The 13,021-nt window shown below is 36.2% G+C and overlaps 1 protein-coding gene across 4 annotated transcripts; it reads right to left on the minus strand.

The window, feature by feature from the left end:
• Positions 1-240: 240 nt before the first annotated feature.
• On the minus strand, positions 241-7,458 carry LOC141599167 (uncharacterized). 4 transcript variants are annotated; one of them, XR_012523744.1, is made up of 5 exons: positions 6,116-6,826; positions 4,796-5,190; positions 2,617-2,815; positions 2,503-2,530; positions 241-559 (listed from the first exon to the last, which is right to left on the minus strand). XR_012523744.1 is itself a non-coding variant. In XM_074419116.1 (5 exons), exons 2-4 carry the CDS (start codon positions 6,738-6,740, stop codon positions 2,645-2,647), a joined length of 1,191 nt encoding a protein of 396 aa, XP_074275217.1. In that variant the 5' UTR covers positions 6,741-6,811; positions 7,356-7,458; the 3' UTR covers positions 241-559; positions 2,617-2,644. The 4 variants fall into 4 exon arrangements, 3 of the variants coding, with proteins under 3 accessions (XP_074275217.1, XP_074275207.1, XP_074275199.1); XM_074419116.1 differs by lacking the exon at positions 2,503-2,530 and adding an exon at positions 7,356-7,458 and having other exon boundaries at positions 6,116-6,811; XM_074419106.1 differs by lacking the exon at positions 2,503-2,530.
• Positions 7,459-13,021: the final 5,563 nt, after the last annotated feature.

Raw genomic sequence — 13,021 nt, forward strand, 5'->3', positions numbered from 1 at the left:
TTCAAAGCACAAGTTAATCATATAGGCACAAGAATATTCTAAAGTTACTTTGTTTGAAACAATTGTTGGTGTCTAAAGACAAAAGGGGTCCTTTCTTATAAAAGAGATTCATTCACCTTAAATAAAGTTTTCCATTTCAAGCAACAGGATAAACCCTCCTAGCTCATACAAATAATACTTCCAGGACTAGGATTGATGAGCGTGTAGAAAACTGAGAACAGCCTACTGAGAGCAACATGAACCGAAACCAAAAGTTGCCACGATATTGCCCGATTTCAGCCTAACAGTACAGGAACTTACATTCCTATATATTATCATCAGAAAATGATATGCAAGGAAAGGTAAGGCTGACTTGAGAGATAATGTTTCAAGTTTATTACACAATTTGCCTCAAAAGATAACTTAACCACCAGTCCACAGACTACCTAGATCCCATATCAATAGATAAAAGAGAAAACAGAGGAACTTGACTACACTTAAAGATGTTCAAACAGGTACCAAGTCCTCCTCGACCTTGCTGCTTCAGCTCACCCGCTTATTTCTTCATATCATCATTTCACTGTCGTCAACAAGATATACAGCTAGAGCAGTTTAGTACAAAACGTAATTACATTTACTTTCTTTGACAAGCATTAACTAAAATGATTGATGAATGATTCCAACTACAAAGGCCGATATTCCCTCCTGAAAATCCTACCAAATGTAACTATAGTAGCATAGGACTTCTATTTATTTAAGGGTTAATTGATAAATAATACTACTAACTAGTACTAAACTAATAAAAAATTTATAATCAATATCAAGTTCTTATCTCCGACCTTATATCAGTACCAGTTTACACTTTCTCGCCAAAAAATGACGTGAATGTCCAGAATTTCCTTGTTATTAATCTTTGTCCTTGGTCTCACATACACCCCGGATCACCATGAAACCCACCAATCCCATAGCCACCAGGGCGATCACACCTCATGAGACCACGAGCACCATGAACGACTAACCCCACCCTTGTCGTCGTCATTGCTACATCACTACTGTTACTGCTACCACCACCACCACCAACCCTAACCACTCGACCTCTACTCCATCATCCCTTACTCACACGCTACCATGATCAATCAGGGAGAGAGGGTGCCCGCGCAGGGTAGGGTGGCACAAGGGGTAGAAAAAAAGAGTAAACGGGTTGATTTCTTACAGCCGATAATTTAGCCACATCTCAAACTTAAATTTAGAACAACTTCACAAGCAAAGGAATATCAATACAGCATATTACCCCCAACAGATATATCAGCCTTCAATTCCCACACTTGTGGCAATCTGAGAATGTTTTAGAGAATGGAACCCAAGCGACAAGTTATAAAGGACGGGACAAATGCGCAGTAAACCAGACGTTTAATATCTATATGGGGAAAGGTAATTTGATATCATTGATTATAACAGCCTCTTAACAAATTCAATTGCACAAAGACACTAGAGAATGGAACCATCAGACAGAGAGGGTGAGAAGTAATGTAACTGACGACGTCACTGTCTCATGACTCGTTGATGCTACAAGAAGAAGAGGCAAAAGTACTTCTCAGATCTCACATCCATCATAATGCAGTAACCAAATAGAATATAAAGGACTCTCCTCTGATCACCAAAAGTAAAACAACTAAGCAAGCTTAGTTAGTAAACTCCATGAATAGTGGTACTTGTGACCTGGGTGTGACCCCTCAGTATCGAAATCACCTCATGGCTCCATTGAATCTAAATAAAAAATAGAAACGCTCCTCCTGGCTAGTGAAAATCCTCTTCAGGCGTCTAAATGGTAGAAAATTATCTTTCTGGAGTACAAACCAGAATTTCGATCAACTGTTCCAGCAAATATAAGTATATAACTCCTTTTCTATACAACAAAGTGGTGTCAGAAAATCACCGCTATCACCTAAGTCAACTATATTTGAAATCATTGCTTTTTATCATACACTAGTTTACAATAGTTCAACACAAGTGCACTACTCAGATGGCCACCCTTAACCCCTTAACAAATCAAAATCCCAGAAGCTTAATTACTCAAACATTTAGAAAATACAAAGCATGTGAACAAACGATGTTCATATCACTTAATAATCTCTAAACTTCACAAGAGCAAAGAGGGGTATGGAAAAGTAGGACTTCTTACTTACCATTCTTAGCGAACTTTAACACCATACTAACACAAACAAGCAACGTTGTTTCTTCTCATTAAAATGAAAAAATCGTGTTACACTTGTGAGATATACCAAAGATGTATTCGTCTAATGGTTAAGACAAAAGTATCGTGAAGTCGTGAACAATAGGACCTAGGTTTCAATTTTCTATCCCCTTTATATTGTACTCACATGAGTGACATGTGCCTCCTTTAACATCAGAAAATAAAAAAACACAGACGTGAAGGAACAGCTTAGACCCATTTGCAACCAACCAATGAACATTCACGATTACACTTTGCACATATAAGAAAAAGGGGAAACAGAAACTTACATACTGTTGATAACTTCGAGCTCAAAAGCTTGTTACTCTCACGGTCACACAAAAACTCTAATTAGTTAATGTTGAAGACAAAGGGACATTTTTTTAGAAAAGATACCAATTCACCTGAGAAACATGATATTACTTCACACACTTAAGAACAGTCTCCCTCTTCCTGATGCAACTGTTCCTGTTCCTGAAGCTCTCTCTTGTACTGCTCATACTCTCCGGCATAGAAATCTGGCTCATCAGGAACGGACACTTCTTTCAATCCGTAACTCGTATCTACGACCCATGTACGATCGTCATCATCACCGTATGACATCTGCACAAAACCCAAGAAATTATTATCAAACAATTATATTAATAATTAGGGTTTTTTGTCATAAACTACCTTATATTTAGGGGTATTTGTAAAAATACTACCTGACATTATTTTTATTGTTTTCGACTACCTTTAGTTTCTTTATTTTTGGTCAATAACTACCTATGTTAGACGGAATTGGCCAGTTTTTTGGCTTTAACCTATCTCGCATGAGTCCTTTATGTTTCAAACTTGCTTAGACCCTATTTTGGGAAGTCATGATGTACTTACGCTTAACTTTAAGAGATGTTCGTAGTTATTATTGAAATGTGAACATAAATTATGCTTATTTGAAGTTAAATTGTGGTTTGAACGCACTTGATCATTGTTGTTTGGTGTTAAGAGACTAATGTGAGATAGGTTAATGTCGTTAAATCGACCAAAATTCGCCATATTTTCAACATAGGTAGTTTTTGACCAAAAAAAGAGAAAACAAAGGTAGTCTAAAACAAGAAAAATAATATAAGGTAGTTTTTGACAAAAAAAAACAATTAATTAATAATTCCAATTACATTAATTGAAAAAATATGTAGAAGTTTTAATTAACTAATATCATTTCATTACAGAAGTAATGTAAGAAACTTAAATTGCTTTCAACACTAATAATATTAGAAAATTAAACTAAGTAATTTGTAATTCAAATTAAACAAGCTAATATCATTTCATTACTAGTAATATAAAAAAATTAATTACTATTTCCAATTAAACAAATTAATATCATTCCAATTAAACAAATAAGTACATTTCATTACTAATAATATAAGAAAATTATTTTATTTACATTAAATAACCCTAACGACAAACTACGTCTTATTAAAAAAAATGAAAATAAATTAAAATTAAAATTTCAATGGCCCATTCTTATAAACTACATGAACAGACCTGACATGGTGCCTTGGCCAATTCGGGTAATCCACACGTCTAATAATAATACGGGTATCCGTCTGTTGGTGACATGGTGTCTTCCTTAAGACGGAGGTATCCGTCTTAATAATAATACGGGTCAAATATCATCCTACGACTTACATGGGCATATATGGCAAATCTTTTTTTTTTTTTTCCAATGCATTCTCCTTTTATCTTATTCCTCTCACATAGGCATATTTGATTCATCTTAGGCTTGATATACTCATCCTAAATGAGAATTTGCCTTCGTGTGGACTACACGAAACAGCCCAAGCTCATTCGTGTGGGCTACACGAATTGACCAAGGCGGTTTCGTACTTCTACATGTCTAGGCTATCGCGTTTTCTTGAATCTCACACGAATGGGCCACCTCCAAAGTGAGAGTTGCGGTAGAAAAATTAAGTTTCATTTACTAAGAGCAAAAAGGTAATTTCCAGGGGCGTAAAGTGATTTTAGGGCGTGATAATATCAATTCTAGTTTCAATTCACTATCCCCTTTATATTGTACTGACATGTGAAAGAGGAGCTGAGAGTGACTGAGACCCAATTGCAACCAACCAATGAACATTCATGATTTCACTTTGCACATATATTAAGAAAAAGGGAAAACAGAGACTTATAGACTCTTGATAACTTCGACAGTTCAAGCTCAAAAGCTTGTTACTCTCACGGGCACACAAAAACTCTAATTAGTTCTTTCGGGAACCACTCTTGATGTTGAGGACAGAGGGGTACTTTTTTACAACAATACCAATTCACTTGAGAAATATGACACTTTTACTTCACACACTTACGAACTTTTTTTTCCTCCTTGAGAGCAACTCATGAAATCTTGACATTTTAAAAAATAGAATAATCCCTTTTAGCCCCAAAAAAGGCTTCCTGAACTACTATCAATGAGGGTGAAGAAAGATGAGGACAATGTATGAGGATGTACTGAAAGCAATGAGAGCAAAGTGCTAATTTTTTTTTATACGAGCTAGTAATGTTCACAATGGTGCCAATTTTTTGCCCAAGTGCAGATCGGGAACTTACATCTCTATATACCGACAGATGTGTACGGATAGGATAAGGTGGCTCCTTGTTGTTGTTGTGGTGGGCAAAGGTGTGGTCTATGACATGCTCTTCCTCGAGGACTATGCATTGCTGGTGTCGTGGGATGCCCATTTTGTCTTCAATCTTAGATTTGAGGCTGTCGATTGTCAAAGGTATTTCGCCTTCCACGATTACTGTCTGGTATTCAGATTTAACAAAGAATCGCTTGATTGGTTGTCGCGGGTGTTGTAGGTGGTCACTCGCACCACTAGAACTGTCATCAATATGCTTCCGAATAGCGCACACCGATGAAGCTCTTGCCCTTCTGAGACCCCCGACATGGAATGAACTTTCAACATCATCACTGTCAGATATTTCCGAGTCACATACTGGATCTGGAGTGGAGAGGGAAAAAAGGTAAACGGGTTCATTTCTTACGACCAGCATAGATAATTTGGCCAACATCTCAAACTAAAGTTTATCACAACTTCATAAGCAAAGGAAAACCAATGTATCTATCATAAGTTCCCATCATTCCATCAATGACAACTTGAAAATAAGACGAATATTACCCCTCTAGAAAAGTCAGGCTTAATACCGAGCCATTCATGGCAAAAAAAATATAGTGGAACTCCATATCTGAAAATGTTTTGAAGAATGGAACCCCGACAAGCATGAAATGTTACAGAAAACCAGATAGGGTATTATCTAAATTTGGAAGGATAATTTGATACCATTGATTGTAACAGTTTCTTAGCAAATTCAATTACACAAAGATTACTAGAGAATGGAACTGACCGAGGAAGTAATCTAACTGACAACGTCATGACACTTGAACAAAGAGCCAAAAAAATCCAATATTTCATATCCATTGTACAAGCAAACAACTGGAATCAAAAGTACAACTAAACACGCTACTCATTGCACATGTCATCAAAGAGCAAGCTTAGCTGGTAAAGTCACCAAATGGCGTTATTTGCAACCTGGATTTGAAACCCCGCCACAAAACCCACCCTCATGCAATGGCTCCTGTTACGCCAAATAAATATGCTCCTTGTTAATGACATGTGTCTAAACGGGTATTTATCATCTTTCTGGAGTACAAAACAGAATTTATATCAACTGTTCAGCAAACATTTACTCATTCGCGGTATATCAAAATGGTGTCACAGAAGATGGCAGTCGCGGCAAATGAAAATCACAAAACAGCAAACAATGTAAATAATATTTCAATTAACAATCTCCACACTTGACAGTATCATGTATACCAATTAACAAACCGTAATATTAAACGAAAGAAGCTTTCTAAATCCCAAATACCTGCTTTCGAATTCCTACCAATCTCCACTTGTTCATTCCTCTCGAATACAATCCCAAATTTGTACCTCAAATTCCCATATACATACTTCACATTCTTCGATTTTACCTCTAAATCATTCAACTTTCCCCACAATTTTGCCCTCTCATCATTAAATCCCCTCCTCAATTCATCCACTTTCGCCTCCACCTCACGATCATACTCCAAGCCCTTCACGTAATTCACATTCGCCTTCGCCTTGACATCCTTGCTAAACCTTAATTCCTTAGTTAAATCTTCCAATTTGTCATTTTTAAACTCCAATTCTCTCTCCAATCTACGACGCTCAAAATCACAAGCAAGATGAGCCGCCTTCAATTCCCCCAATTCCGCCTCCAACTGCCTATTATTCCCAGAGGTTAGTACATATCTCTCAATCGCCCTCGCATTGGCGTCCTTGAGAAACCCTAATTCTCTTTTTAACTCTTCATTTTCGTCATTTTTGAGCTCCAATTTTCTCTCCAATCTCCGTCGCTCAACATCACAACCCAGATGTTTCAACTTCAATTTCTCAAATTTTTTCTCTTGAAAGTCGATCCTAGCCATAGTAAGTCGACGGAACATTGCGTCGTGAGAATTGGAGCTCATTGTTCGTAAATTAGGGTTTCCAGTGAAGCCCGTTACTGAAGGCGCTGAATTTGATTTTTTTGTTTGTTTTTCTAATTTTTTGTGGAAATTTTTTTTTTTTTGAAATTGTCATCTCATTAATAATCAACTAGCGTAAAGATTCTGATGAAGATAAAAAAAGACAAAGGAAAATCAAGATTGCTAACGTAAAAATACATTCAAAATAACTATCTAAATACTTTCAGAATGCGTACGCCGCGCCCAAAATCATAAATTTCTTGAATCTATGAATAATCGATGTCTTTGCATCCTTCTTGATGGAGGGAAACAATGTAGCCGTCTTGATGTATTCATCCACGAAACAAATCTGATAATCTCCCCGTCGATTAAAACTTATTATATTGAAAACAATCCCACGAAAAAATGGAAAACCCCAAAGAAGGAAGAACAACAATGATCTCACCAAAAGGGAGACTATTATTGAAAATAAGATAGATCTGCATAATATTAGTTGTTTAAGAAAGCTTTTGTGGGGCTTACCATCGATGGATGATCGATGGAAGCCCCCGAATAATAATGGAGGCTAGGTTTTTAGAGAGGATTTTTTTAGAGAGAGAGAGTTTAAAATGTTTGCACCTCTCTATATTATTTTTTGTGGAAATTTTGGTTGTTGCTTGTTGGAGTAAAAGATCCACGGTGGACTTGACACTTAATGTGGGACCGGAGATGACTAGATGAGGACTAGTTTTTGAGCCTGTACTCTGCACGGGTGACAATGTACAGTGTTAATCAAAGTAGATCTTAAATATATAGTTTTTGGAGTGAAGTTATAAGGTTTAATTCATTAATACTCCTAGATTTTAGATAAAAATTTTGAAAGTTTATTTATTTATGCATATATTTGTAAAGTTATATCTCGTAATTTTATTCATAGTACTTTGTGATTCGGTTTCTTTTCATCTAGTTAAAAATTTAAATTATGCGAGTTTTAAGGGAGAGTTACTTTTATTTGTCTTCTCGGATATTTTTTTGGACCCTAATTTTTAGATTAATACCATAAAGTGATAAGCTGATGCTTAAAGATTTTAAATAAAATTATTAGTTGATCAATTGTGAATTTGGATACATAATTATTGAATTTTCCAATAAAATTACTCCCGTGTCCGTCAGCTTCCCCACATGGCTCTCCAACTCAACCGAGCAAGACCACCCCTTACACACCGCTCCTCCCAGCCTTACCCTACCCAGTCACTCAAACACACCGCTCCTCCCTCAACCACCAGTCCTTAATTAGTCGGATTTAAAACTTAATTAGTCAAATTTAAGTCAATCAATCAGAATGTTATATTCTTTAAAAGATATTGTAAAATTATCCTAATATCGTAACTGAACAAATATCCTTCCCAATTAAATTGATATTTTTTTTTATTTAAGCGTTAGAATTACAGTTATTGACACGTGGCACACTATAAGGCTAATGACACGTGTTGAAAAATATGGTTGATGTCTGGAAGCAGCGTTCGCCATCACTGATCTGCAACCTCGAGATCCACCAGCATACCCTAGTAGTGACCGCACCCAACACCTCGGACCACGACTTCCCTCTCAACCCCTCTCTCGACCGCCCGCCCCACCGCCCCTATCTTGCCTCCACCATCACCTACGTCCTCCAACTACCCTACCCTATCTTGCCTCCACCATCACCTACGCCTCTTACCTCCAACGTAACCATCATCACGGTCCCACCCCCACACGTGATCCCTAACCATTCTCATATCATTATGCGATTCCCCACCCCATTATTACCCACCCATTGTGCCCCCTCCTGTATCCCGACCTCCCACCATCAACATTGCTCATTCGTTCACCTTTCAAGTCCGACAAATACTATTTTTTTTATTGAGTCATGTTAACACTTGTCTCTCAACATTGTAAATCATTTTTGTCATGTAACACAACTAATTTGATATAATTTAAAATGGAAGATTGAACAATAAAATTAAAATGGATAAAATATTTTTTGCTAACACCTTATTTACTCACCGCCTTTCACTGTCATAATGTTATGCATTATTTGTTAGATAATTTTTTAAAGTCACTCCATCAATTGATAAAATGAAAATAATACTAAGTATCTAAATTGATTTTTTGATTATTCTATATTATCAATTATATTATGGAATTATCTATTAAATTTTAGCAAATTTATATTTATTTATTTATTCATATATATTTTTTTTTCAAAACTCTATATAGAACAAAGTAAGACTGTTTCAAGGTAATGAAATATTTCTTCTGCTTCTTTCGTTAAATGACGCACATTAATTTAGAGAAAGAATCAAAATTTATTATTTGTTGCACACTTACTCATTATAGGAGTTTATGAGATATGTGGCTTATAGGAAAGATTGGTTGTTTAAAAGAAAAAAAAAAAAAAAGAATCTAGTAGTTTCCAGTTTAACAATCTAAACATTCTAAAGTGACCAACTCAAATGTAATCGACCTAAACTCTTTATTTATTTATTTTTTGAGGGAAGACCTAAACTCTTTATAGCTATTGTTTCCATTATTTTATATAACTATTTGCGATCCTTGAAAGATCCACAAATTTCGTATCCAATGGCAATTTGTAGAGTGAATATCAGTTTCAGTAAGTGCATTATACATCTAATGTACTACATCAGATGATATAGTTTTTGAGCATTAAGATAAAGTTTTTGAGTTTTAAAAATTATGAATTTTATTAGAAAATTTTTGAGTTCATTTTTTTCAACATAAAACCAAGAAAATTATAACATAACTCAAAAACATTACATATAAGCTCAGAAAAATTTGATTTTTGACGTCAAAAATTTAATATGTAACTTTTAAACTCTATAAAGCTCGGAAAAAATGCACAAAAACTCAAATATATATGGAGTCTGATGTAATACATCCGATGTATAATCCTTTTTTTCTATTATTTTGCAACATTTGAGAGAAAATCAAAATTATGAAGAAGAATTGCCAAACAATGATGTTAATACGGAAATTCACCTCCACTTGAGAACAATACTTTCTAAAGACTAAATAAAAGTAGAAATATGATAAATATAATTTGTAATAATATTACTCTAAATTAGAAAAATTACTCCATAATTTAAGATAGGCATAGTGCATATCCACCTTAAATTTAAAATGAGTCAAATATGATAGATAGGAAAAATGGTCAAATGCCTAATAACATACCTAAAACCTGTCATAATATCAATTTGATTGAAAGTTATTTGACCTGTTTTAATCTTAGTTCTTACAATGTCGTCTCAAGAGAGACAAACACTATTAATATTTTTTTTTCAAAATTTATGCTGTGAAATTTTCGGTAATTTGATTGTGACCGCGTAAATTTTGAGATGAGAATACATTCGAAAGTGGAATCAATCTTAAGAATTTAGCCGCATAGCACAAAATTGTTATTGTAGCCTAACATAAACTACCTCTTGTAAAATTATACTTTCTATTTTTGTGGGAGGTGGATTTTTTTATTCGCTTTCTGTTTAAATATTTTGGTGGGAGGTCAATCTTTTTATTTAGGATATTATACTTTTTATTGGTTATTTTGTCAAAGTTATTTATTGAAATATTTGGTCAATCATCAAAAACACCAAAGTTGTCGACTATCATCAAATTTGTTACTGATTTGTAGCCTTAATTAGTGGGTCTTATAAATCTTTGAATTCTTGAGAACAAATTTTGGCATTAATTAATTAATATAGTAAAGATTAATTAATTAATTAATATAGTAAAGATTAATTAATTAATTAATATAGTAAAGACGTGGACAAACTAATCTGCACATGACACGTGGCCTTCCAGTTTCAGCTTTAATATAATATAATATATGATATGATATGATATGATATGATATGATATGATATGATGAGTGATACTGATGAGTGATGACTGTAACACCCCCTCATACCAAGGTACCTTATCAAGGACTACCATAGCATGAAAGGCTGTTACTATCTCGGTTTCCCAAGGTTAGTATATCAAAGTTACCAATTCCAAACAACATTTATTAAAATATAAAGAGTTAGCGATTACATTATCTCAGACCAACTCCAAACAAAACTATAAGGATCTCATTACAACTGAAATCAAAGACAACTAAACTCGTAACAACGGAAGCTAGATTCGAAGTGATGACTCCCCATGACTGCCCCATAGCTAAACATCTGCATCACCTGTCACAATCTGCTCACCATCCCCGAATGGATCACCACAGATTTTATAAAACAACAACGGGGTCAGTTAGTGAATAATCAAAGTAAGACAAGTACAATAAGCAACCAGCTGATCATCCTCCACCTCCGGTCTCCTGATGTCACACAGTAACCGACTACACACCGAAGTGTGTAGCCCTGCCAGATTACCCATCGCAACAGGTAATCCTCGCCGCCAGTGGGGGACCGCAGCCAATCCCCACCTAAGTCCCGCTCATCAACGAGCGATATCTATGTCCCTTAATGTACACATCCCCTCCCGTGACGGGTTCCACAGAGGACGAACTAGGGTGTGAAGCCACTCCCGCAAGTGACTCCACCACAATCATCACAACACCAACACCAACACCATCACCACACCAACACCATACCATTACTCCAACGATGATCAGCAGATAAACAAACGTACACAATATAACATAATCTCAAATCAATTAAACATGAACTGAGTAGGAAAACCCTACCTTTTCGCAATCCAAGCACACACAAGCAATCAATAGCAATTCCCCATGACACCGTCACCTACACATAATAATCACATAATTCCAATTACCACATGCACAAACCTCTTTCCCCCAAATCACAATTTAGGGCAAAACCCTAAAAACAACTTAATGAAGCTTACGAAATCAGAGGCTTACCGACGTAATCGACGCAAGGAAAGGTGAACTAGACTCACGAACGATCCACACAATAGGGGAGATTTGGAGAGGATTAGAGCGTCTTTGAGTGTTTAGGTTTTGTAAAATTGTAATTAGAAACTGATTACGCGTATTATATAATTCTAACCATCTCCAAATCAAACCGCGGAAAAACACTCGTCCGACAGGATACTCGGTCGAGTATAGAGTATACTCGGCCGAGTACCCTCTACTCGGTCAAGTATTCCACATACTCGGCCGAGTGTTCCTGGGCAGTAGCCAAACAGGATACACGACACACTTTACTCGACCGAGTAGGCCATACTCGGCCGAGTACCAGGCTTAGGAAAACCGTAGTATTACAGTCTTCCCTCCTTAAAAAGAATTTCGTCCCCGAAGTTCCAACCCAACCTATAAAACATGGACACCTAACACTAACTCCACCAACCACGCTTCCTTCCACAACATGGCTCACGATATCGTCTCAACTACAGCATATATAATCTCCCAATACTAACTCCATAATACTATCGGATACCCACAACATAAGTGTTGCCAACTCTGTCTTACTTCCATAACGTTCACAAGCAAACTCAATACCATGACAATTCACCAGCCAAGATCAACCACCAAAACGGAATGTTACATTCTACAACCTTTAAAACGAGCTTCGTCCTCAAAGTTTACTCACACACATAAACATCATCACCCAAATGCGTTAACATTATCGAAGTTTACCCACACTCCTAAACACCGTACTACTACAAGCACTGTCACCACCTGTAATAAAATCGACCATCACACAATCCATCCTTATTCTACACCAACACTCAAACTAGCTTCCAATTGCAACCGTATGACCATCAACTCTCTTGTCCCATCCTACTCCTCTTAAGATAAATGTAACGTCCTCGTAACTCACTAATACTAGGTCCTTTGCTATACCTCCCATAAACCTCATTACCACCGCATGTCAACGATAACCCACTATAACGTCAACACCTACAACCATTTCTATATTCAGGGCTCTCTTTGTCTAACAGTTCTCGTGCCTCCCATTATCTCGTACTCCCATAACATATATCATAAAATCCTCGATAACCACCACTTCATCTCTTCTACATTACCGCAAAACGGCATACTTCTATGTACATATACACTCATCTCCACGATCTTGGCTCACAATCCACAATTGTTACACATACTCACATTAGCTTCTCAACTTCATCTCTTTTATTACCACAAAACTCACCCTTGACTTGACATGATACTAAGTCCCAAAACTCCGTACTCACTGTCCCGAGAAAAAGGTGCTAAACTACATGTAGTTCCAGTTCAATACCACACATGCTCCACAATTCTCTTGCCACAACTATGTCCAACAATGCCTCATCTA

This window comes from Silene latifolia, chromosome 1, assembly GCF_048544455.1.
Source record: "Silene latifolia isolate original U9 population chromosome 1, ASM4854445v1, whole genome shotgun sequence".
NCBI lineage: Eukaryota > Viridiplantae > Streptophyta > Magnoliopsida > Caryophyllales > Caryophyllaceae > Silene > Silene latifolia.